This window comes from Capra hircus, chromosome 25 (genome assembly GCF_001704415.2).
Source record: "Capra hircus breed San Clemente chromosome 25, ASM170441v1, whole genome shotgun sequence".
Lineage (NCBI taxonomy): Eukaryota > Metazoa > Chordata > Mammalia > Artiodactyla > Bovidae > Capra > Capra hircus.
This window is the reverse complement of record NC_030832.1, coordinates 351341-378583: the sequence shown is the minus strand read 5'-3', so window position 1 is coordinate 378583 and position 27243 is coordinate 351341. Positions and strand designations below refer to the sequence as shown.

At 56.2% G+C, this 27243-nt stretch overlaps 1 protein-coding gene across 1 annotated transcript in view; it reads right to left on the bottom strand.

Annotated features, from left to right (window-relative positions):
• The window catches only part of RAB11FIP3 (RAB11 family interacting protein 3), a 58240-nt gene that overhangs the window by 23835 nt on the left and 7162 nt on the right, over window positions 1-27243 (bottom strand). The window contains exons 2-3 of the mRNA XM_018040630.1: window positions 9264-9357; window positions 3726-3817 (exon numbers count right to left, since the gene is read on the bottom strand). Of these exons, the coding sequence (XP_017896119.1) occupies window positions 3726-3817; window positions 9264-9357 (186 nt within the window). The remainder of the gene's footprint in view (window positions 1-3725; window positions 3818-9263; window positions 9358-27243) is intronic.

The following is a 27243-nucleotide window of genomic DNA, read 5'->3' as shown; positions in this document are numbered from 1 at the left end:
TACACGATTCAAAAGTTTAGGGGGGAAAAAAAAAAACCCAGCTCTCTACAAGTCTCTGCTGCTGCTACTGCTGCTAAGTCGCTTCAGTTGTGTCCGACTCGGTACAATCCCATAGATGGCAGCCCATTAGGCTCCCCAGACCCTGGGATTCTCCAGGCAAGGACACTGGAGTGGGTTGCCATTTCCTTCTCCAATGCATGAAAGTGAAAAGTGAAAGCGAAGTCGATCAGTTGCATCTGACTCTGTGCGACCCCATGGACTGCAGCCCACCAGGCTCCTCCGTCCATGGGATTTTCCAGGCAATAGTACTGGAGTGGGGTGCCACTGCCTTCTCCACTACAAGTCTCTATATAGCACCTATTCCACTCCTCTCAAAACCACATCTAAAACCTTAAAAAGCAAAAAACACATGGAGGAACCTTTAAGGCCCGAAGCTGTAGATTCAACCAAGTCTATGAAATCATGAAAGAGCAAAACTATGGAGACAGTCAGTACAAGTTCAGAGGTCGGGGTGCTGGTGGGAGGAAGGGGCGCACCTGGGGGGCAGAGAAGATTCTTAGAGCAGTAAAACTACAACTATTAACACCTACAGATCCTGCACGGCCAACATGGAGCGCGGACGGAACCCTGTGCCTCGCCGGTAACAATGTATCCATACGGGTTCTCTTCACAACAAGTGGGAGATGTTCATGGCAGGGACAGTGTGTGTGGGGGGGGGGGGAGGGGGGTGAACTGGGAACTCCCTGTACCATCTGCTTCATCTTCTATAAACCTAAAACTGCTAGGAAAAAAACGAAGCGTATTATTTCTTTTGAAACAATAACAAAAACTTAAAATATTCCCTCCTTGTTGAAAACAAATTATGATGTAAACACCTGAGCAGCAGTCCTGTTGCATTTTGTCAGGTTCCCCCCTACCTTCTGAAGGTGACAAGCCCAAGGCAGGGCTGGCATGCCCAGAGTCAAAGCATCACCACAGAGGGAGGGCCGCAAGGGGTCCACCCTGCAGAGAAAAGGGGGCCGGGAGCCGGACAACTCTCCAAGCCTGCTCCATCAGACTCCGGGAGGCAGCCCCAGTGTTGACGCCGCTCACAATCTGGATCACAGAAGTCACTCTAGTTCCCTGGGGCATCCTATTTCCATAAACCAGAGGCTTGGAGCAACAGGAATGTATTCTCCCGTAGATCTGGAGGCAGAAGTTGGAAGCGAAGTTGTCAGCAGGGCTGAATTCCTCCTGTGGCTCCTGTGGAGGCCAGGTTTCTCCAGCTCTGCCCCGTCTTCATACCGCCTTCTTCCAGTGTGCCCTCTCCCTTTCTCTTCCAAAGACCCTGGTCACCGGAGTCACGGCCCACCCTACCCAGCATAACGAGCTCTGCAAAGATCTCGTCTCCAAATACGGTCACTTTCACGGCTTCCGGTGGACTTTTGGGGGCCACGATTCAACCCATGATGCCCACGTACAAATAAAATACAAAGAATCAACAGAACACTCTTAACTGAGATACCGGAGAAGAACAGGATGGAAGACACTGATGGCAAAGCAAGCTCTGGGGTGTCAACGGGCAGGAGAGGTCAGCTGCTGGCCGCCCAGGGAAGCGAGGAGACCAGGGTTCCCTGGACGCTCAAAGACAAGCAGCCTCTCCCGGCCCGAGCTGCTGTGCTGGGAGGCTCCAGGTGTGTCGTCTTCCAGAGCCTTCCCCAACTCGCCACCCCAGGGTCCAGGGCTGAGGGTGGGCTGGACAGCTGACATGTCCAGGCCTGCACACCCTCCCAGCCCGACCACGCCGCCCCTCACAGCAAGCACTCATGCCCACGGGCACCTGGTCCCCACGCAGCAGGGCTGGCCCGGCACCCCCAGTCACAGCCAGAAGGAAGGCACCACTCGCTACTGAATGGGGACGCACGGTGGGCGGTTCCTGTCCTCGGGGGCTCAGGCCCGGCTGGGGCTCTGGGACAGAGCTGTGAGGGGTGAACAGCTGCCAGGGCCCCGGAGGCCCGGGCTGGCAGGAAGTGAACCTGTGCCACTGAGGGCCAGTTTCTCAGAGCAGGGAAACAAGACGCCAAGACTGCTTGGAGGGCAGGGGTCCTGTGGGCTGTCAGCACTCCGAGAGGCTCTCACTTGCCAAGGAGCCAACGCCCAGAGGGTCAGGGCATGGCCTCATGCCCACCCTCTCCCCACACCCCGCCCCAGGCAACAGCAGGCTGAAGGGCTGCCACAGCTGTGTTTTTTAAAAAGGAAATTCCTCGGGAATTCCCTGGTGGTCCAGTGGTTAAGACTCCAGGCTTCTGATGCAGGGGGCATGGGTTCGACCCCTGGTAGGGGAACAAAGGTTCCCACATGCCGTGTGGCCAAAACAGAAAAAAACTGCAGATGGAGCCACCGGGGCCCTCCCAGCCTCTGCCCCCACCGCCCCAGTGATGAAGCTGTCTGGGTCTCCTCCGTGGCTCCGCTCACACACCTTCTCCCCACGGTGCACGTGTGCTCAGTTGCTCACTCGTGTCCGACTCTGTGACCCCGTGGACTATAGCCAGTCAGGCTCTCCTGCCCATGGGACTCTCCAGGCAAGAACACTGGAAGGGGTTGTCATTTCCTTCTCCAGGGGATCTTTCCGACCCAGGAGTCAAACCCGAGTCTCTACTAATTCAGTTCAGTTCAGTTCAGTCGCTCAGTCGTGTCCGACTCTTTGCAACCCCATGAATCACAGCATGCCAGGCCTCCCTGTCCATCACCAACTCCCAGAGTTCACCCAAACTCACATCCATCGAGTCGGTCATGCCATCCAGCCATCTCATCCTCTGTCGTCCCCTTCTCCTCCTGCCCCCAATCCCTCCCAGCATCAAAGTATTTTCCAATGAGTCAACTCTTCGCATGAGGTGGCCAAAGTACTGGAGTTTCAGCTTTAGCATCATTCCTTCCAAAGAAATCCCAGGGCTGATCTCCTTCAGAATGGACTGGTTGGATCTCCTTGCAGTCCAAGGGACTCTCAAGAGTCTTCTCCAACACCACAGTTCAAAGGCATCAATTCTTCAGCAGTCAGCCTTCTTCACAGTCCAACTCTCACATCCATACATGACCACAGGAAAAACCATAGCCTTGACCAGATAGACCTTAGTTGGCAAAGTAATGTCTCTGCTTTTGAATATGCTATCTAGGTTGATCATAACTTTTCTTCCAAGGAGTAAGCGTCCTTTAATTTCATGGCCGCAATCACCATCTGCAGTGATTCTGGAGCCCCAAAATATAAAGTCTAACACTGTTTCCACTGTTTCTCCATCTATTTCCCATGAAGTGATGGGACCGGATGCCAGATACAGCGAATCCTGCATTGGCAGGTAGATTCTTTCCCACTGAGCCCTCTTGGGGGCAGGGGCTAAAGGCAGCAAGGGGTAAGTCAAGCATCCCCAGGCCCATTTTCTGGGTCTAGGGACATTTTTGATAAAACAAGGCCCTCACCATACATCCCGGTGGCCTGGCAGAAGGGCCCAGCAATGACACAGGAGAGCCTGGCCCTGCTGACCCCAGGCCCCAGAGACCCTCCTGCCATCAGCCTCGGGTGCAAAGCACGGAGAGCAGACCCCTGCCGACCACCGGGCAGTCACAGTGCCCCCTGCCTGCCCTGCACGGCGCTCCCCAGGGACCAGCGAGTGACGCAGGGTTTAGGGTGCACGAGGAGGGGGCGTGTGTCCATCAGACTCCCTCTCGGCTCTCCCAGGAAAACCACTTGCCTCAAAGGTCACGAAGTCATCGAACTCCTCAGGGCAGGCAGGCAGCTCCTCGTCAGGGGCGGGTGTGACACCGCACAGCGGGCTGTCAGGATCTGCGGGAGAGAGGAGACGGTTCAGCGGCAGCCCCAGGCCCCTCCACGGCGTCACAGGGACGGGCACACATGGCGGGCACAGGAGAGAGGAGATGGTTCAGCGGCGGCCCCGGGCACCCCCGCGGTGTCACAAGGAAGGGCACACGGGGCGGGCACGGGAGAGAGGAGACAGCTCAGCGACGGCCCCGGGCCCCTCCACGGTGTCACAGGGACGGGCACACAGGGCGGGCACGGGTGGGGCCAGCGTGGCCGTGGGAGGTGTGGGCGGGCGGCTACAGGCAGTGCGGCCCCTGGAGCCTCGGCTTCGTGCCAGCTCTGGGGGGCCCGAATGGCAAGAGGGTCCTTCCTCACAGAGTTGCTGTGCTGTAAGGAGAAGGCGGAGGACACAGAGCTCTGCGGTGCTCTCCAGCTCGAGAAGGAACAAGGTGCCAGGCTCCTTTTTCATTAGTTCGTTTATTTACTTATTTATTTTAGCTGCATCATGTGGTTTCGGGAGCTCAGGTCCCCAGTCAGGGGGCGAACCTGGGCCCTCGGCACCGAGAGTACAGGGTCCTACCCTCGGGACCACCAGCGAAGTCCCGGATGCCGTATTTTCAAGAACCTATCCGGCGAGGGTCGGGTCAGGAGATAACGTCTGTCCAGCATGCCAGACTCGCACGGCTTTCATTTCTCCCCTTTTTTTACTTTATCGTCTACAACATGTTTTATTTTATAATGAGTCTCAAGAAAACTCCATCACATCACGCTGGGTTACACTGATGTCAGCAGAGACCCCACTTCTCAGACAGGACCCCACAGCAGCAACCCTCCTGAAGGAAATGCCCTGCCCCCTGCCCCCAGCCTCTGAGGAGCCCGAGCCCGTTCCAAGGAGCAGGCATGATGCCCTTGTTTCTGCAGCCGCCCTGCAGAGACACCCCGACATCACGACAAACATCCACCTGGTCTTCTTCCCTGTCCTGGCACAGAGCCCCGAGAACCTGGGATTTCCTGAGTGGAGGGTGAGAGGAGCTTCTTTTGTGCATAACAAGCCCCTTCAACCTCACCTGGGTTCACACCAGTCAGGTGACTCTCAGAGGACGGGGGCTGGTTGCCAGGGGACCCTACACCCCACCCCTGACCTCTGACCTCCTGGGACAAGGAGGGAGTGGAGACACAGGTAGTCTCCCAAGGTCAGGGGTTAACCAGTCCCACCCATGGAATGGAGCCTCCACTCACACCCCGGACGGAGGGGGTCAGGGAGTTTGGGCTGGGAGCACCCGCAGGAGTCAGGAGGGTGGCACGGCCCAGACGCCCCACGTCAGGCCCTGCCCCCTGCTGCTCACAAATCAACAAGGACTGGGCAGCAAAGCGCCTGCCGGGGCTCTGGCCGTCCTAGCAAGCATCAGGCCCAGGATGGGCTGTAGAGACTCGGGCCTGCGGTCAGGCCAGGGGCAAGGCAGGGCCGCCGGCACCCGCAGGGGCCTGTGCTCACTCTGGGTGGTGGCTATCGGAGAGCTGCTCCTGAGGAAAACCCACATGCAGGGCGTCCAAGCTGTGAGCACAACACAGGTGCCAGCAGTAACTGTCTACCCATGCCAGGCCCATGCTGAGTGTACCACATCAGCCGGACGTCCCAAGGCCGACCGCACCAGCCAGCCCCCAACGTGCACGCGCAAGGACGCTGGGACGTCAGCTCCAGCCTCCTGGGTCAGGGACGCTCTTCTCCAGCATCTGGACCTAAGTCATCGGCCCCCAGCCAGGCTCTGAGGTCCGTAGCCTGGGGTCACAGGACCACCTGGGGAGGGGCCCTTGGCACAGAGCAGCGGCAGGACCACGGTGCTGCCCTGCTTCTGCAGAGCCCTCAGGCCGAGAGGAACAGTCATGCTCCCCTCGATGGCCTGGCAGAGCCGAGCGTCTACAGGTCCAGTCACTGAGGCATCCCCGCCAACTCAAGGCCCAGCACCCGCAAGGCTCCCGTCAGAAGAACCGAGGCATGCCCGCTGCTGCTGCTTGTGGCGTCTTCCCAAGAAAGTCACCAGCTGCGGCGGCACCTCGGAGTGTGGCAGGCTGGACCCAGGCCCCGCGCTGGCTGGCCTCCAGCCCCGGGGCCCCGTGTGGAGGCCTGGTCTCCAGAGCAGGTGACCAGCGGCAAAACCACGGCGAGAGGGTTTCCATGGACCGAGGAGGGAGAGGACGGCTTCCCAGCGCAAAGCTGGCAAAGGCTAGGCTGACACTGCCTGTCTTCCCACTTTCAAATGTTAAGTCTTGCTTGCACTTTCGAAAACCAAACAGAGGACCTAAAGCTTTCAGAACAGGGCCAGTCATGAAGCCGCAGTGGGCTTGGACTCAGATCCCAGAGACAGGCGCTGACCCCGAGATGGAGGGGATGTGAACGCAGCGGAGCTTCTACAAGCTGGATGGGAACTCAGCATGGTTCTTTATCAGTTTTCTCTATTGAACTAAGACAAGTCTCCATCAGAGCCTGGCGGGGGACGAGCTGGAGCAGTGGCCCATTTGGAACACCCTCCTCAATCTCGTTCTATTCCTGAAACGAGGCCTACGGCGAGGACAGCAAACTCCTGTGCTTTTCTGCAAAACTGGGTCAGTACGCAGAGTCAGCGCTCCGTGCCGCACACAGGCCACACGTCTGACAGACGTGCCCACAGCTGCGGCGGCCCCGGCAAGCGTGCCGGCAGGACGGCCTGGGGTGAACTCTGGCTGGACGCAGGCCGGGCGAGCACGCTCCCCGTTTCCCTGTGAGTTAACAATTTCAAAAGCGTCTCTGACCTGCTTTTATTCTATTTTTATTTTCACTCTCCATTCCCAACAAAAGCTAAATGATGACGTCAGATTACCAAAGAAACAAGGGAAAGCAGGGGGAGTTCCTTGGCGGCCCAATGGATTCTCCACAGTTCTACTGCTGGGACCCAAGTTCAACCCCTGGTCGGGGAACTGAGATCCCACAAGCCACTCAGCCAAACAAAGGAAGAGCAGGGCCCACAGCCTGACCTGCCCAGCAGGTCCCCACAGGCAGGGATGGCGTCCCCACAGGCAGGAACGGCGTCCCCACCAGCACATCCCCTGGAGGCCTGGCCCCAGCCCGCTCTGGGAGCTGAGGCGCTGGCGGCTCCCACACCTCCTGAACAGCCAGGACCACTCTGGCCGCTCCCGCCCGGTCACGGGTCTTCCAGGAGCACATTCAGACTCCTGAGGTCCAGGGTGGGGGCCTCCCAGGTCACGAGCCCCCCGGAATTCCTACAGCAGAACTTGCTCCCTTTCTTGTCACCCGTGGGCCATCAAAGCAGAGCAGCAGAATCGTGGACAGGGCTCAGAGAGAGCCACACAGATGGCCCGGCACTGTCGCTTGCTGGCCACTGTTCCGGGCTCCTCCCTGCCCACGCAGCGGAAGCCCCAGCTGGAAGGCGTGGAGACGCCAAGCTCCTCCCAGCCCCTTTGCCCCTTGGCCCAGGGAACCATGACGCATCACCCCTCTGTCGGTAAATCACAGGACGCGTCCCGCCCACAGGCGGGGCCAGTGCCCGCTAGTCAGTGGCTGCTCCTCGGTCACCCACAGTGGGCCCGAGGAGTAGACTGACCTGCCACCCGAGGCTGGGAGATGTACCGGGCCACAGGCCGAGAGCAGCCAGCGGGTGCTCAGCACGGCCGTGCCCCTCGAGTCTCCCGAGCTCCGGGATGTCTACCCCGTGCCCACAGGGCAGCATGGCGCTGGTCTCCAGTCGCCTGAGTGCCCAGCTCTTTGATCACTGTGACTGCACACACGGTGGCCCCACGGGCTGAGCCCCTCCAGAAGCACGCTTCCCGTTGGTTTTCCTGGTGTCCCGGGCTTGACCGCATGCTCCCACCGCCTTCCCACCCCCAGACCCTCAGACAGAGCTGCAAAAGCTTCTCCCGTGACCCACCAGTCCTGGGGCCGACTCCCTTCACCTTCAACTTATAGCCAATAAGAAGCTGCTGGAGACAAACACCAACAGAACCACCGACCTCTAGGACACATGACCTCCCCACTGATCCCAGGACCCCAGGGACCAAGCCCAACCGGCAGCTGTAGCCCTGTACACAGAGACCCCCTGACCCCGCGTGGAGGGCTCCAACGAGGGGTACACGTGAATCTGGGCACACAGCACAGGTCCTAGAGCCCTGAAAACACATCCACACACAGACTTGGACCTGACGTCACTAGGAGGTTCATTTATCAGGACTCCACACTGCAGAGACTGTTGTCCATCACATGGGGGCACTGGGGACAGCCTGCTGCCATCGCCTGGGGGGCACTGGAGACAGACTGCTGCCATCGCCTGGGGGGCACTGGGGACAGCCTGCTGCCATCGCCTGGGGGGGGGCACTGGGGACAGACTGCTGCCATCGCCTGGGGGGCACTGGGGACAGACTGCTGCCATTGCCTGGGGGGGCACTGGGGACAGCCTGCTGCCATCGCCTGGGGGGGGCACTGGGGACAGCCTGCTGCCATCGCCTGGGGGGGGGCACTGGGGACAGACTGCTGCCATTGCCTGGGGGGGGCACTGGGGACAGACTGCTGCCATTGCCTGGGGGGCACTGGGGACAGACTGCTGCCATCGCCTGGGGGACACTGGGGACAGACTGCTGCCATCGCCTGGGGGACACTGGGGACAGACTGCTGCCATCGCCTGGGGGACACTGGGGACAGACTGCTGCCATCGCCTGGGGGTGGACAGGTAAAGCACACAGCCACACAAGCGAGCACGGCTCACACTGGGGACCCTGACACGCAGCAGCACCTGTGGGACGCGAGTGTTACAGGTGGTGAACCCGACGGTGCAGCACAGCTGACGGTGTGTTTATGAGAAGCCCACAGCGGCCAGGCTGACGTGTGCTGATGGAGACCAGCTGAGGAGGCGAGGCGGGAGGGCAGGGGCTCGGCAGGCTGGCAGAGAGCTGTCCGGGGGCAGGGAAAGCTCTGGGCAGGGGTCTACACCCCCTGCATGAGGATGTCACCATTCTCAGCAGGGCTCATTGAAGATCTGGGCACTTCACTCAAGGAGAGTTTGTACCCAAAAGGAGACTGCAAACCACCACCCAACTCTGGATGATGAGACACGCAGGACACAGTGACTGGGGGAGTGCATGCGGGTGAACCGACCTAAAACCCATCCCACCGAAACAAAGCGGTGGACAGGGGGCAGGTGGACATGCGATGCTGCCTGCAGACTGCGGACAGCAAATACAGGGGTCGGGGGGTGTTCACTGTGGGTCTTGCAGTGTTTTTGTATGTTTGAAGGTTTCCATAAAGACTTCTGGGGGCAGCAGACCCATGTCCAACATCACGGATGAGTAGCTGAGCCACGGAACCCTGCAGGGCAGGGCATGAGGGGCAAAGATGGGAGGGGGCCTGAAGCTCAGCAGGGGAGCTGGGGCTGGGGGTCGCTCAGCAGCAGGGAGGGAACGAGGAAGTGTGTGGGCAACTCACCTCCATTCCTGATCGCCTCAATCCCCCGGTAAAAGTCTTCGAAGCTGATCACACCGAGCCCACTGGGATCCAAGTACCTCGTGAGGTCCGTCACCTGCAATGGCCAAGTGAGCAGGTTACCCGAGCTGTCACTCTGCATGTGGCTGTCCCCACGTTCAGAGGAGCAGCCAGCTTACGAGGGGCGGCGCTGAGGAGTCGGGCCGTCCGGTCCTCTGACAGGACTGCCAGCCACAGCTCCAGCCAGGGCATGGGCCTCCTCCAGGCAGGCTCCGCCAACAGCACCCAAGACCACAACCCGCTGACCGAGACCCTGCGCGCGGGCCGCCGCCGCGCTTCCTGGGTGCACTGCCGTCCCGGCATGACTGCAGCCGATCACACAGCAGAGGCCAGCGCCACCACAGGCCTCCCAGCAGACACCTCGGTAAAGGGACCCCAGCAAGCAGACGGCGGACATCAGAAATGACAAAGAAGCCGGACGATGCTCACGTGAAACTCCAGAGAATGGAAGTCTCCTAAAAGAAGGTAAGTTTGTTTCGAAGTATAAATTGGATTTCATCAAAATTTAATATTTTGGCTTTTTAAAACACACCATTAGACAACACTGCCAATCAACTATCTTCCAAGAAAAATTCATTAGAAAGACACTCGGACTTTCCTGGTGCTCCAGTGGGTTGAGAATCTAACTTTTAATTCAGGGAACACAAGTTTGATCCCTGGTCCGGCAATTAAGATCCCACATGTATCAGGGCAACTAAGCCGGAGGGCTGCTGCTAGACAGACATCCACAGGCCACAGCGAGGACCCAGAGCAGCCGAAATAAACAAGACAAAACTACTTAGGAAAAGTTCCCTAGAATTAAAAAATAGCTTTTAACTACATAATTGTTTTCTCCTTGAGATTTTACTTCATTATATTATTATTTTTATCGAAGTTGAGTTACCATGTTTCAGGTGCCTATCGAGAGAATATACTGGGTACCTACAAGTATCAACTCCCAACCCTAAAGGACCTCACCTAAGACTTACTCTGGTATATTTCTTAGACTTTAAAGGAAAAGGGAAGAAACCCTTTGAATATGCAAAAAACGAGTGATTTATACTTTGACCACCTGATGTGAAGAGCCGACTCATTGGAAAAGAGTCCTGATTCTGGGAAAGATTGAAGGCGGGAGGAGAAGGGGATGACAGAAGACGAGATGGCTGGATGGCATCACCGACTCAGTGGACATGAGTCTGAACAAACTCCAGGAGATGGTGAAGGACAGGCAAGACAGGCATGCTGCAGTCCACGGGGTCACAAAGAGCTGGACACAACTTAGTGTCTGAACTGCTGCTGCTAAGTCACTTCAGTCGTGTCCAACTCTGTGCGATCCCATAGATGGCAGCCCACCAGGCTCCCCCGTCCCTGGGATTCTCCAGGCAAGAACACCGGAGTGGGTTGCCATTTCCTTCTCCAGTGCATGTAAGTAAAAAGTGAAAGTGAAGTTGCTCAGTCGTGTCCGACTCTGTGCGATCCCATGGACTGCAGCCCACCAGGCTCCTCCGTCCATGGACTTTCCAGGCAAGAGTACTGGAGTGGGGTGCCACTGCCTTCTCCGAGTGTCTGAACAACTATGATCAAAGCCACATATGCCAATACTACAGGGGGGGTGACCAGCAAAACCCAATCCAGGGACCCTAACAAACAGAGGACCTGCTGTCTTTAAGAGAAGACTCACTAGGAGACTCAGGAGACACACCGACCACGCGGGGACTTCTTGCATCTGACCTCAAATTTTAAAGAATTTTACTCTCATTTAAGAAATAATTAGAAACTTGAATATTGACTGATCCAGGACACTGAATACTGACTGAATACTTGATGATGTTAAGGAATGGTGGTTAATCTTCACAGGTAAGACAGTGGTATTTCAGTAATTTCCCCAAGTGCACTGCTTTTTGCTATACACTTACTGCACTATTCTGAGGCTAAGGCACATATGAGGTTACACCTGGGGTGGGGGCAGGGGCGCGGGCACCAGGGAGGCACCACACAGCTCTCTCTACTGAACGCTCCCAAATGAAAATAAGAAAGAAAAGAAGACGAGCAAGAAAGAGAGAGGAAAGGTGGGGGACGAGAGGGTGGGAAGGCGGAGTTGGTCAGCCAGGGAGAGAGTGGACCTTGGACCACACGGGTGCACCACTCGGAGGGTGCAGGCCGGGAGGGCATCCGGTGTGCTGAATCCACCCGCCCACGCCACCACGAACACCGCTCTGCGCAGGGCAGGCGGGGGCACTGCCACGTTCGGCCTTCTCCCCGCTGTTGACCTGCAGGGCAGGGACCACCTCGAGCCAACTGAGCTGCAGCCCAGGATCCCCTGCTGTCCCTCCACCATAGGGCCCACGTGTCCCTGAAATGGTGGCTTGGAAGTCCACTCAGCAGGTGACTTCCTGAAACCACAGAGTCTGAGTCCCCACTCAGTACCCTCACTCAGGCCTTGATGTCTGGGGAGTGCCTTGCTGGGGGCCTGAAATCCACTCCTGCCAATCTGTCTTTAGGATTCCTAAGAATTTCAACAATGAAGCTACAACTGGACACAAAGTACCAAGATTTTCCTTAGGAAATATTAACCAGTGCTTTTAAAACAAATTGTTAATTAGTTACCATGTTAGAATATGCTCCTGTTGAGTTGAAGCAGGCATTTTCTGAAGTCCACTTTATTTTTCTGCAAAATCTGGAGGATAAATCAACATCCATGGGGCTGATGATTTGGGGGATGGTTCCAATTCTCCAAGGCCAAAGTACTCCATTTGGAGGTTTCAAGGGAAAAAACAAAAACAGGCCTGGAAATTAAGAACCTGCCCTTTCTGCAAAGAAGAGACAGGAAACCAAGCCCAGCGACACACAGCCCGTCCAAGCCAGCCAGCACCTCCCCGGGCAGACGGCATGGGAAGCCATAGAAGCATCCACAAGAGAACCCTGCTTTGCAACCAGCTGTAGGCAGACAGACTGGCTCCCACACGGTTCTTCTAACATGAGAAATTTACTGGCAAATCACACTGCTTCTGCTACAGCTGTGCAGACATGAGTGCCTGCTAAGTCCCTTCAGTCATGTCCAACTCTGTGCGACCCCGTGGACTGTAGCCCACCAAGCCCCACTGTCCATGGGATTCTCCAAGAATACTGGCGTGCCGTGCCTGTGAATTGCTGTGCCTGCCTCCAAGGGATCTTCTTCACTCAGGGATTGGACCCGAGTCTCTCAAGTCTCCTAATTGGCAGGTGGGCTCTTTACCACATGCCGCCTGGGAAGCCCTGTGCAGACAGAATCTCAGGAGAGGACACCAGGTCATCTTCCCCACTCACTGCTCCCTCCAGCCACAGAAGCACCGGGAAGCTCCACTCTCTCTCCTGCCCCTCTGGTTACTGCTGTCCCGAATCGTACCACTGACAGAATAGCCGTCTTACCAGAAGTAGCTCAACCCAAACTAACACTGACAACACTCCAGCCTGCAAAAGCAGAATCCTTCCAAGTACACATGGAACATATTTATCAAGACATAAACAAGTTTCAGTCGATTCAGGTCTCAAGACCGTTAGGGGATGTCAATCCCACTGCAACGAGGTCCACGTGTGTCTGAATGGCTAGACCATAGGTGGCTGCACACGCACACCAGTGTTTGCAGGGTGTGGAGGAACGCCACTGCGGCTGGAAGATTTCACGGCCAGTTTGGAAAGCTCTGGAGATTCCTCAGGTCAGCCTAACTCCTACACACCATCCAGCCATTTCACTTCTAGGTATGCTCAAGAGAAATGAGAACAGATGTACATGAAGGGTTACAGACGCCTGACGGGTGGCGGCCCGTGGAGACAGCCCAGACGTCCACCCACTGAGAATGACCGTCTCTCCAGGGGCATCTCCGGAGCAGCTGCGTGCACAGAGGCTCTCCCCCCTGCCCAGAACGCCTCTGGGCCGCCCAAGTTGCGCCATCCCTGCACCGGGAGGCCACCTGCCTCTGCAGCTGGAGGGGTGACCCTAGATCACCTCTTATGAATCAACTAACCACCCCTGCTTTAAGGGGGAGGGCTTAGAAAATTCTGGAAGGGAAGCATGGTGCCGGTCTCAGGTAGAAAGCTCATTCCTCATGCCCTCGAGAGGCGTCTTCACATAGACGTGGACGCTGCAGTGTCGCCAGCCGTGGCCGCCGTGCACACGGGGTGGCCACTCAGCGCCCAGCTGAAACCATCCACCGGCAGCTCCTCCCGACACACTCCAGGACGGGGCCTCAGAAGCTGCTGCCCCTGCAGCTGTCATCACCGAGGCTCTGAGAGCTCGCTGTCCGCCCAGCTCAACACCAAGAAGATCTTCCTGGTGTAGGAGGCAGGGGTCAGGGAGGCCGGGCTCCGGGGCAGGGGTGCCTCCAGCCACTTCATGGGACACAGCCGTCCTGACCACATTATATCTGTTAACAGCTTTACAGACATACAATTCACCAACTCAAAGGGTACAATTCAGTGGTTTCTAGTATATCCATAGAGCTGTCTCTGTGTAATTTTAAAGATAATAAAATACTAAAATGCATGTGAGAATACTCGGGAAAACAGTCGAGCTTTTTGCAAACATGCTGAAAAGATATAACCATTTACAGGAGTAGCAGAGGATACGTCTGCTCCTCTCATGCACCCCGTTCATCAGGGTGAAGAGGGGGCGCCGCTGGAAACAAAGGCCTCCCACTCAACCCTGCGAGTCAGCCCTCAGGAGCGGTGCTGTGGGCCCCCCAAGAGGCTACCAAAGGGTCCCCCACTTGGCTCTCCTCTGACCAGGGATGACCAGGCCCTGCTCCCGGCCACGTGACGGCATCATGCCCTCTGGCCTAACCGGCAGCTCTCTGCACAAAACAGAGGGGAGGCATCATTCCTTACAGGACACCTCTGGACCCCTAACCCAGGCCCGAGCCTAAGGCGGGAAAGCAGCAACAGACAGTTACCAGGCGCAGGTGTGCACAGGCACACAGCTTGGCAGTCACAGGGCTGAATGGTGGGCAGGACAGACCTGCCTCCCGCCCGCCCGCCTACCCTGCTCTGTCCAGAAGCCCGTCTCTGTTCTTCTCCTCCCGATAGTTTATTCTGGGGGTCACTGCCTTCATGTGAAACTAATGCACTCCTGGGGGCACCTCCTGGGCTGTCAGGTTTGCAGGCTGCATTTCGGCCTCCTGTGGCTAAAAAATGGGAATTCCACACCCGCCGGCCCCACCCCAAGCCTAGCCAGGCCCTCTGCAGCATTCACATCCCGGACAATGTCGGTATTTCCGGTGGACAGAGGCGTTTAAACGGCCCCACTGCCTTCCGTACCTAATCTCCTCCCCACTTGGCAGTCTCCTGGGTCCCCTGCCTCCAGCGTCTGCATACCTACTGCTACGTCAGATCCCCAGGGCCCCCCAGCACCTTGGGTCTCCTCGGGTCCCCTCGCCCACGCCCTCCGTCTCAGCACCCCTCACCTCAGGGCGGCGCGAGCAGGGTGTGCGGTGTGCCCGGAGCTCCCGCCCCGCACCCTCAGGAGCCTGCCTGCCCTAACGCTTTGGAGGCTGTTTTCACCTCCTGCTGTCTGCTGACAGGATGCACCGTGCTGGCTAGGGACACTTTCCACTCACAGGAAGAGCCTGCCACCTGGAGGCAGTCCGTGTGCCCAGCCTGGCTCCTCAGGTCCAACAACACCGGTCAGTCCCGCAGACCCTTCCCTCTCCCCTCACCTTTCATCTCCTAGTCTCTCTGCCTTTTAAAGAACCTTCTACCATGTATTCTTGACTTGATCTTTGCTTCTGACTTATTGAAAAAACGCTTTTATTCCATTTTTAACTTCGGAGGGTGCGTTCCAGTTCTCTGAATGCGATACCTTATTTAATCTGACAATATAACTAGTGTCATTTCCCAAGTTTTCTTCTGCTCTTTGCACTGACCCTATTCCCTTCAGGCGCCTTCTGCTTTTCTGTTCTTGGTCTCTGAGTCCCTGACCACCCGTTTATACATAAAAATGGTCACTGAAGAGCCGACAAGCCAGAGTGGCTCACTGGGGGGCCTGACCACAGGTGCCCCGGGCAAAGACCCGGCTCCAGGACCAGACGCTGTGGGGACAGGGTCCTGAGAGGGCTTGGGAATGCGATGCGACAGGCCAGTGCGTTCCCTGTCACAGGCAGCTGGCCACAAGAAGGAAGCTGCTGAGTGGTGAGGGCCACGTGGCTGGACCTGCGGGTGGCCGCTGGGACCCAAGGCCACTGACTGCCAACTACCTGCCAACTGCCGGGGATCTCAGCCCCACAGCCACCAGGAACTGGACTGTGCCCACCATGTGAACGAGCATGGTGGAGGACGCTGAGTCCCAGGGCATGGCTGGGCAGAGCCCAGGCGGAGGCCACGGGGCCCGCGGGGTCAAGCCAGCTCACAGAGCGCCTTGGGGCGCTCAGGGATGGCCAGGGTGAGTGAGGGGCCCGTGCCAGGAAGGAGGCCAGCACCCAGGAGAGCTCTGAGCACGGCGGCTGCGGCATTTGCTGGGACAGTGCCGTCTGGCCGCCTGCAGGCTCTGGCTGTGGAAGGGGGTGTCGAGGCTGCGCCCCCACAGTCCCGGCAGAGCCACAGCTGAGCTGGAGACCTGGCGGGACGCTGGATGCGTCCTGACCACAGAGCCAGTCAGGTGCAGGGTGGACCAGACGTCGGGTGAGAGAGAGAGGTTCCGGCCCGAGTCACTGGATGGTGGGGACTGTTACTGAGCTGGGGACACCGCGGTGGCATGAGTCTGAGGCGTCCGTCTGACATCCCAGCACGCGCCCAGGCCTAGGAGGCGACCAGGCTAGAGCTGAAGGGGGCTCGTCAGCAAGTGCAGCCTGGAAGGAAGAGGAGGGGGAGCAGCCCTGGCCTCCAGCCCGGTGAGGACCCGCGGGAGCAGAAGCCGCGCGGCACTTCAGGCTGCGCAGGGCGGCTCAGGTAACACAGGATCACCGAGCCGCGGAACCGGAACCAGTGCAGCGGGGCAGATTCTGTGGCTGCGCCCACACTGACCTGGGAACCGCGGCTTCCCAGAGCCGTCGCTTTCCACAGGCATTTCCTGCTCCCGCTCCTCCACCTTCAGGAGGGCAGCGACAGGACGCTCTCACAAGTCTCCAGCTGTGACAGGACCCACACGACAGGAGGGCTCCCAGGTGGCTCAGGGGTAAAGAACCTAATGCCAGTGCAGGAGACTTAAGAGACATGAGTTCGCTCTCTGGGTCAGGAAGATCCGGGAGGAGGGCATGGCAACCCGCTCCAGTATTCTTGCTTGGAGAATCCCATGGACAAAGGAGCCTGGCAGGTTACAGTCCACAGGGTCACAAAGGGTCGGACATGACTAAAGTGACTTAACACGCATGCATGTCTGCACATCTGTAGTAGAAACAATACGATTTGCTAGTAAATTTCTCCTCTCCCCACACTGCACCCTGCCCCTGCCGCACACTGGGGGTTTCCACCTGAGCCCCCGACTCCTCCAGGAGAACACGTTCCTGGAGAGGTTTCCAGGTGCCCTCGTCCTATGGACCAGGCTGCCCATCCACCATGGAGCCTGTACCCAGCCCAGGATGGTGCACCGCTGGGAGGAAGTGGACAAGTGTCAAGAAGCCAGGCTCTGCTCTGGGGCCCTCGGGTCTCCTGGCAGAACTGCTTCCCTGCAAGAAACCCAGCACAGGGGCCGACGGTCGTGGGGACTCGGGCCTCTGGGCCAGCACCTGGCGGGGACAAGGCCTCCAGCACGCACTCCCCAGCCCCAGGCCAGCCCAGGAGCAGCCATGCCCACGGAGGCTGCGGTTGGGTTTCAGTAGTTCCGTTCTGTTTCGAGATTTGTTTAAACCTAAAAGTGACGCCTAGACTGTGGCATGACCGAAGAGAAGTCTTGAGAGGACTGAAAAGCTCCAGGAGCTCTAAACTGCTGGCCATTAAGTCTTGGAGCTGAAAAAAGCTAACTGTAGAACTGGCCTAATGGCCATGGTTATCACAGTTGTTTTTTTTTAATGATCAAGAGATCATTCGACTGAGTCAGCACAAAATGAAATTCTTCAGGCTCTCATTCTGTCCGCTATCATCCCGTTCACCTCTGTCTTCATCTTCAGCACTTTGCTCTTTAAACGCAGAATGCTAAACCAAAACAAAGACAGTATTTATCCCTTAAAGATACAGACTGCTGGGTCCATCTGAAACAAGTTAAGAAGGGCTAATACTACAAAACAAAGGAAGTCTACAGACGTAAACTCATAACGTTTTACAGCTCCACAGGCGCCCACATCACAGGATAAGAAACAGAGGCCGGCCAGCCCTCACTATGACACAGAGGACACACACTCAAAAGACACTTCTGTCACTAACACTTTCAGTAAGAGAAACATCAGGTCAGATATACTCCTAGGGTAAAACTACACTGACACACCACTGTTGTTACATCAGATTGGTGATACGTGTTCAGAAGATACTGTAAAGAAACAAATCTAAAAAACAGTGTAAGCTATGTGCACATTTCCCCAGCAATTCCATTCTTAAGACTTAAACTTAGAGACACAACAAAGACTGCACGGGGAGATTCAGCTAGGAGAAAGCTTTCAACAGCAGGAAAACGAAAACCTAAAATACCAAAGACAGGACTGATCGAATAAGTCTAGGACATTCAATCATATGATCGAAAAGTGGGCAGTAAAACCACGTCAGAAGCAAGTCTACTGACCCTGAGATTCCGAGGAAACAGACTGACTTGACATTGTAAGTTAATTGTGACTCTGGTTTTATTAATATTTCTCTCTCTTACAGAAACGACGATTTAAAGCCTGGAAGGTTAAAATGATTCACAACGCCAGATGGGATTTTTGTTTTCTCCTTTATTTGCATGTTTTATTTATGCAAATAAACATTATCTCACTACTGCTTTAAGGGCAATACCAACCTGAGAACAGGTTCTTGCTTCACGGGTCACAAATGCGAAGACCCCTCCCATGAGAAAGTTCTCAGTGCAAAAGAGAAAGCCAAATGTTCCTCCAAATGGGGATTAAGCCCCACGAAGCAGTCCTTCTTGCAAAACTCCTCAGAAGGCAGGCTCCTCGAAGGCGGTTTTTAAAAATAAAATCACCAAGAGGAACATGTCTGACGACTGTGGCTCTTCTCTCCTCACCAGCCAGTGAATCAACGGTGATAAGGACAGACTTTCTCATAAAAGGGCCTTTTGTTTGCTACAGCAAAAAGTCAGTCCTGGATTTTAGTAAAGTAGACCAACCCACTCAGCTTCATTCCAGCTTTAATTCAAGCTGGAATGAAACACAACCGCAAACGAGTGGAAAAAGGAGAGGGGTGAAGGAGGGCGGAGGGGGCAGCCCCTGCCCCAGCCTGAGAAGCAGTGGCGGAGCCCAGAGGGTCCCTCCAGCCCCGCAGAAGCAGCCAGAAGCACAGCCCTGTGCTCACCCTGCTTCAGCCTCGGCTGCTCCCTGACGGCCCAGCAAGGGGTCTCCTCCCAACTGCCTGGGCGCTATCCCGGGAAAGCAGGGCTGGCCGGGAGGGCCAGGCACTCCTGCAAAGCGCGGGCGGCCACGGCTCCTCGGCAGACAGTGGGGCCTCCACAAGAAAAAAGAGCGACAAAGTCTCCTGGGGGGGAACCACTTTAATTCAAACTGGGTGCCCCTCAGCGCCTCCCTGAGCACCCGTCACTCTGACCCGGCCTGGGCAAGCACACTGGCCAACAGAGAGGCAGGGGCCGGTGGGCCCGGGGGGACGGCGGAGGGACGGGGGCACGGCCAGCCAGCAGCACAGACAAGCGGGGGCTTGGGACACTGCAGAGGGTCACCTGCCAGGGCCGCTCCCACGAGGTGACGCCCCGGACTCATTCCTGGAGCCGGGCTCTGGGACGGGCTTCTACCTGCTGACCCCTCAGACCTTCCCTTGCCCGGCCTGACACCCACGGACACGGCCGTACCCTTCAGTGGGGGCAGGCACATCTCTGCCCCCGGCGGCCTCTTCTCGCCCCCGCCTCCCCCGCTCCACTCCACTCCTCGAGCACCGGGGGGTCCACGGCCCGGCCCCTGGGGCCTCTCCATCCACCCTGTCCTCTGTACCCCCAACCACCTTCTGGACGCGCCAGTCTCATTCCCGACCCTGCTCTCGTAAACTCCCTGGCACCCTCCCCCCCGACCCCCCCCACGCCCGCACTAAAGGCACCTCAAGGTGGCCGCAGCCCTCGAGCCCCGGCCCAGTCCCCCTCACTGTCGCGGCTCCGCATCCCCTCAAGCGCCCCCCATCCTCCCGCGCGCGCCTCTCCCCGGGCTGGGCTCCACCGGGAACGCTCCCCTCTCGACCCTTCACCTCATGACAAAGGTCACCTCAAAAGAAGAAAAGAGCAGCAAGAATAAACCGCGGCTCCCCTGGGGGCTCAGGCGGTACAGAGTGCGCCTGGCGATGCAGGGGATGCGCGCTCGATCCCCGATCTGGGGCAGTCCCACACGCACGGAGCAGCTGGCCCGGTGCGCTGCCACTGCTGCAGCCCCTGCGGTGAGGAGCCCGTGCGCCGCAGCTGCAGAGCAGACGCCCTCCCTGCCCGGGGTCAGGACCACACCTGACCTACCCACTGCGCACGGCACCTGCGGACCAGGCAACGCCAGACCCTCCCCTGGACAGAGGCCTGGAGCAGGCGGGGTGTCTCGCCAGGCCCCAGCCTCCGGCCCCCACACCCCCTATTCACATCTCCGCCCCCAGGAGCCTCAACCCTGCTGCTTTCCTGAGGTCCCGTGGATGACTCCCGCTGGCCACAATCGGCCACAGGAATGTCCTGGATAAACAGGGAGGCGTTTCTGGAAGCACAGGCAGGGACTGTCTGCTCCTCCCTTCGGGACCTGCTCTGGACCCTGCGGCAGAGCCCTGGAATACACAGCAAGCCCGGGTGAACCTCCTCAAATGGCTGCGACTCCGAGCGCAAGGCAGTAGCCTCCGCTTTGCCAGCACAAAACTCGGTCTCCTTCAGCAGTCGGGTAAACGCAAAGTGACCTGTGTGGCTGGGGATGCGGCGGCTTCTCTCCCAAACGTCACTCACCACAGCACAGCAACACAGTGGAATCTTCTAAGCTGCCAACAACCCAAGTTCATGTTTGTGGACTTTGTCAACACATCAAAACTTTCACACACACACGAAACACAGGTGAGAAAGGCTAAACCAAATCACCTGTGAACCCAGACTTCCCGCAGGTAGCCGCACACCCCACTCCGCCCTGGTCACCAGACGGCAGCGGAGCAGACAGAAAGGCTGGCGCCTGAGCCGTCCTGCCAGGTGCATGGAGGAGAGAGGGGGGCTAAGCGGAGTTAAACAGGAGTGCGGGAGCCCTCCTGAGGCCCAGGGAACTTGGGCTCCAGAAGCGAGGCCCCGGGGCTCGGCAAGATGCGCAGGGGCCAGCAAGCAGGGGCTCACAGTGGAGGACACAGACACGCCAGGGAGCGCAGCCCCGGGAGCGCAGCCGCGATGCCAGGCCGACCCCAGTGGCCAGCCCCGGCGCCACCCATCCCCGGAAGCGAGGCCTGGCTCAGAGTCTGCCTGGGGAGCCCAGGCCCGGGCGCTAACTCGGGAGACGCAGCCACAGGTGCTCCCGGAGGTGGGAGGTGAGCCCCAAGGGGTGAGCAGACAATGAGGTCCAAGCAGACAAGCTAGAAGGGACGGCTGACAGGTGTGCAGAAAAACAGCAAAGGGAAGCGCAACGTGATCACTAACTCCAGCAAAAGCAGAGAGCTGCATCAGAGGGAGGTGCGGTCACAGCTCACCATCGGGCCAGCCGTGGGAAAGGCCTGCAGTCAAGATTAGACAAAGCCAGATGGCCACTCAGGAAGGCTGCGGCTAACTGCACTGACAAGAGTGGGGCAGACAGAGGGGAAACGTGTGGGTACAACTCCCGCGAGGAGATGGCGATAAAAAGAACCTGGAATGGGGAAACACCACCGTAGAGCGAACGGTGAGGAGCCGGGTGCGGGGCGGGGGGTGGGGGTAGGAGAGTGCGGGACACACTATCAGCCTTTGGAAACCACAGCGGCACAAAACGCCCAAACGGAAAGATGGAATTAAAGTAAGGACCAGACACACACGGCAAGCTGCACCGAAGGCAGCGGGGACGTGTCAGGAGGAGCCGGCCACGTGGACGGACCTCTCGGCCGGCATCCTGCCTCTGGGCTCTCCTACCAGACGGAGCAGCGAGGGCGGAGGGCAGCCCCGAAGCCTCCCCACTGCACCCCAAGTAGACATGGGGAAAACCAGTGTCAGGATAAACCCAGCAGGGAGGAAAAGAGGGAGATTAAGATACGCCTGGGGTGGGGTGGTCTTTAAAGGGAGGCAAGTATTTTCAGAACCCCCAGGAGGTGGCTCTGCAAACATGACCCCAGGGCCGAGCCCGGCAGCGCTGCCAGGAACGGGTACAGGGCGGGCCCGCTCAGACCAGACCGAGCAGACGCCGGGGGCCCAGCAGCCCAGGTCCTCGGAACCTACCGGTGACTCTGGGCATGTAAACCTGGCCATGAGGCCACAACACAGCCACTTCAGGAGCGCAGGTGCGACAGCTGTTCTCAGCCGGTGGCCCAGAGGCCGCGGGACCCCAGGGTCTGAGAAGGGAGGCAGTCTGGGCACTCTGGGACACCCCTTCCCCTCACCCCTCAGACCTCCTCTGAGATGGGCCGCGGAGTTTTCCAGCAGCTACATGACACGACAGACGGCTCACAGAAGCAGATATTAAAGAAACCAGCTCTCTCCAATCGAGCCAGACATTTAGGAGACTTGCCACAATGTTAAACAACGCCACTCTCTCACTATTTTAGAAAGCAGTCTTTTTTCCAAAATATGTCAGTAATGCAAACATGTAATGGATTATTTTTCAGTGAATTAATAAAAAGACACAGTATTTTTTTTTTTAAGGTTCAGTTTCTAATACAGCAAAGACCAATAGAAATAACCCGCACAAACAAAGGCTCTTTGGTACTGACTAACACTGAACAACATGCAGGGGCTGAGACAACTGATGCATCAGTGGTCTAAGGCGTCAACAGCCTACACACACACACACACACACACACACACACACACACACACGGAGACTCCCGACCATCACTTAAGGTCACCACATACACTGTACCGCCTTTCAAGGCTTCCTACACTCCAGCAATGAGAACAGGCAGCTCTGTGGCTTACACCAGCCCCACACAAGTCCACGTCGCTGCACTGTGTTGATACCTAAACCCACGGTGAACGAGCCTCAGGACTGCCTCGCACAGCTTCCGTCGTGTGTACACACACGCTCCACAGCAGCACCCAGCCATTTCCATAACAAAACACAAAGCAGAATATACATAAAACTACCCCAAAACAGGAAGTTATTTTCGGGTCCCTGAGCATTTCTAAGCTCCTTCCACACAGGTGTTCAAACATGGGTTGACCCCGCTGCAGAGAGAGCTCGGCGGAAGGGGCTCTCTCTGAGGGAACCTGTGGGTGAACGAGATGTTCGCGTCCCTTTGGGGAGTGGAATCTCTTGATAAATAAGAATATGGGGGACTTCCCTGGTGCTCCAGTGGCTAAGAATCCGCCCTCCAGTGTTGGGGACGTGGGTCTGATCCCTGATCGGGCAACTAAGCCTGCGGGTTACAACAACTGAAGCCCGCGGGCTCTACAGCCGTGCCCCGCCCATACACCAGCAGAAGGCGCCCCCGCGGGCTGCAGCGAAGACCCAGCACAGCCAACTGTATACACGGGGCTTCCCAGGTGGTGCCGCGGTGAGACCCTGCCTGCCAATGCAGGGGATGCAGTTCAATACCTGGATCAGGAAGATCCCCTGGAAGAGGAAATAGCAAGCCACTCCAGTATTCTTGCCTGGAGGACTCTATAGACAGGAGACTCGAAGGCCGTAGTCCATCGGGTTGCAAAGAGTCGGACATGACTGAATTACTGAACACACACGTGTATATACATATATATATGCGGTTTTATCATACAGCTATTCCTAGTTTAAAAGGAATTTTAGTTTCCCATTTCTTTCTTTAAATTTACCTGGCTGCGTCAGGCCTTTGTTGCCCCATGCAGAATCTTTTAGTCCTGGCATTCAAACTCTCAGGTGGAAGAGATAAGATCTTAGCTCCCCAAACAGGGATCGAATCCGGGCTCCCTGCCCTGGGCGTGCAGAACCCCAGGGAAGTCCCTTAATTTCCCATTTCAACCACTGTGTCAAAGAGAGGTGTCACCTGATACCCCAAATGACAGCATGGGGGTAGGGTCAGTAAGAAGGAAAACCTGTCTGCGCAGGTATAATGTTGCTTCCACTTGTTTGGAAATTCAGGAGTTTTTTGTTTCTTTTTGTTGCTTGTTTTAAGGATTGGTGAAAGCCACACAATCCAACTTTCCCACGAGACGAAGTGCAGGTTATCATCAACGAACTTCCCACACTGGATTTTCCGTTTGTAGTTTGCAATACGCCGAGCTTGTCGAGAAAGTTCAAGTAACACCTGCCCCCCCTCCCCAGGGTCAGCAGTGATTGGCGTCTTCTCACGGTTGCTCTCTGTCTCTTTCTACACCCCTGTGCTCTTCCGGTGGCACCACTGAGAGTCGGCCCGACATCCAGATACCCGCCTGATCATTTCCGCCTGTACCTCCTGGCACCAAGGACCCTTCTCCCCCACAATTCAACACTATTATGACCCCAAGGAATTGAACACTGTTACTAGCAAGTGTTACATCTACACTCAAAACTTTCCCAATCGTCCCAATAATGGCCTTGGTGTTTTCATTTTCTTTTACTCCAGCATGCAGTCAACGACAGGCTTTATGGTCATGATCCCTTAGTCTTCTCCAACACAGTTCTCCCTGTTTAGGACACCTTGTCTAGAACATGGACACTTGAAGGGCTCAGGCAGCTGTCCTGTGGGCTTCCCTGGTGGCTCAGAGGTGCAGGAAACACAAGAGACATGGGTTCAGTCCTTGGGGCGGAAAGATCCCCCGGAGAAGGGAATGACCACCCACCCCAGTACTCTTGGTTGGAGAATCATGCAGAGGAGCCTGCTGGGCTACAGGTCATGGGGTCACAGAGTCGGACACGACTGACTGCAGCACAAGCAGCTGTCACGTAGATGCCCTAGACGATGGCTCTGATGCTCATTACCTGACTCAATTCAAACATTTTTGGCAAGAATGCTGTCCCTCTCACTGGTCCCAGGGAGGGGCACACAGTCTAAGCGGGTCTGAGTTTGACTGTCTGCTCAAGGCGGAGGGGCCGGACTCCTCTAGGGTAAAGAACTTTCTCCCCTCTGTGAGCAGTCGTCTCTGCAGACACTTCAGTCTGTGTGAGGATTTACCCTCGCCCCACCAGACAATCGCTCACACGATGCTTTCTGACAGCCACTGATGATCTTGCCTGAATCGGCTATTCCCCTGGTGAATGTCTAATCTTCCAGACTACTGGGACTGGCAGGTGTCCATCAGCAGGCCCACGCACCCCTCTGGAGCACCGCTCTGACTTCCGCTCACTGTGCCGTCGTGGACTCCCTAGATTCACTGTATCCATTATTGTCATTCTTTTCTGTGCTCAAAATGCCCAGATCTGTCCATTAGGAACCCATTCAGGCTGCTCTTTTTCTGACACGTCCCCATCAATTTTTGATCACTTCCTTGGTTTCTGGTACAAGATAATCCAGCCTCACACTGAATTTCCCCTGCCCAGAGTCTGGAATACTTCTCCAAGGATCCCAGATCCCTTTAGTGAAAAATGGTGTTTGGCAGCCAGGATCTAGGGAGCAGACGTACTCAGTCCTCCTGGGGTGTCACTGCCCCAGGCCCTCTCAGGAGCGTGTGTTCACCACGCATTCACACTGATCCCTCCAATCTGGATCCCCAGACATCAATCCTTCCCCACCTCTTTCCCACCACATTTCACCTCCTTTCTCCCAGAAAACCCTGGTTCCCAACACCAGGACAGGTGCTCACTTGCTCCACCCTAAAACACGGCCAGAGTCAGTTCAGAACTACCCCAACCTGTCAACAACTAACCTAATTTGTAGTACGTTTCTCCGTCATTCTTTTTTCTCTTCTGACTATATCCCACTAAAGGAATACAGAGTACTACTGTGTGTGACTGGAATTACGCTTTCCTATGTGGTTATGTTATTAATAATAATTCAATATACTGATACTTCTAGGTTCATTTGCTTCCATTTAAATTCAATTGTTTTCTTCTATCAATGCTGTTGTATTTTTTCCAGATGTAGAATATTTATTTATATGACTCAGAAAGTCAGAATTATATAAAAAGGCATACTCAGATAAGTTTCAGTCCCACCCAGATCCCTCACCCCCTGCCCCCACCTACTTGGATAAGTTCATTAGTTTCTAGTCTATCCTTTCTAGGTTTCTTTCTGCAAAGAGAAGCAAATACATACACATTCCTTAAAAACCTGAGGGCTTCTCACCGCGGTGGCTTCTCTTGCTGCGGAGCACGAGGGCTCCTGGGCCCTGGAGCGCAGGCTCGGGAGTTGCAGCGCACAGGCTTAGCTGCTCCTCAGCACGTGGGATCTTCCAGATCAGGGGTCGAACACACATCTTCTGCACTGGCAGGTGGATTCTTCACCACTGAGCCCCCAGGGAAGCCCCATATTATGCGTATTAACTTGTACTTGTTCTCACTTAATGTATCTGAGAAACAACTCTGGCAGCTCACAGGAACCTCCCTCTTTTATTTCTGCAGTCGTGCAGTTCTCTGCTAAGGGGATGCGCCTTGGCTCACTCATCCTGGATGGACGTCTCGGCTGTTTCCATTTCACATCACAGACAGCGCTGCGATGAACCGCCCCGTGCATCTGGTGGTTTGCCATCTGTACCCCGAGGCACAAGCTCGGGGTAAATGACAGGAAGTGGGACTCTGCCACGCAGGACAAGTGTGCACACGGACACTGCTTAGCTCCCCACATGAGGACTGGGCCACCCTGCACCCCCACAGCTATACTAGAGGTTGCCTGCTTTCTGAGGGCCTCACATGATGTGCTCAAGCTTCACATATTTGCCACAAGTGAGAAACTGCCCCAGCAATTTTAATTTTCATTTCTTCTATCATATGTGAAGCTGAGCATCTTCTCATATATTTGAGGGCCATCTGTATATATTCTGTGAATGTCTTCATGTCTTCTGTTCATTTTTCTATCAGTTTTTGGTCTCCTTTCCCTTTGACTTTTAAGAGTTTTTAAGATTTGTGTGCATGCGCAGGCCACTTTTTAAAAAATAAATTTAATTGGAGGATAACTGCTTCACAATATTGCGTTTTTAACACATACATCAACATCAATCAGCCACATGTATGCATATGGCCCCTCCCTCTTGAACCTCCCTCCCGTGTGTAGACCACTCTTAAAGTCCTCATTGAACTTGGTACAACACTGTTTCTGTTTTACGCTTTGGTTTTCTGGCCCAGAAGAATGTGGCATGTGGCTCCTCAGCCAGGGATGGAACCCACAGCCCCTGCAACGGAAGGCAAAGTCTTAACCACTGGACCCCAGGGAAGTCCCAAGAGTCTCGATATCTTCTCGAGAGCTTCTACTCCAGAACACTGCGGGCAGAGGGGTGCCCTGGGCCAGCTGGGCCTCCTCCCGCTTCTCCCAGACAAAGACTGCACTTCTGCATGGGTGTGGCCAGGGGTCCACCAGGGGCCTGGCAGAGCCAGCCATCAGCTCGGCCAGAGCCAGGAGCCCAGCCACCCTCGGCTCAGGTCTCTCCTGCAACTCACAGCTCCGGCATCTCTTCCATTCGTCAAGTGAGAAAAATACCCGAACTGGCTGAAGGATTTACAGGTACTTTAGTAGGCTTTCAAAGGAAATGCTAATCTCTCTCATCAGTGTAGAGTCTTCCTTTTATTGCGGCTCAAGCAATCTATGAATTAAACTAAAATTACATTTCACGTGTGTGTATGTATACATATGCGTATATGTGTATATACTGAGTCATCTT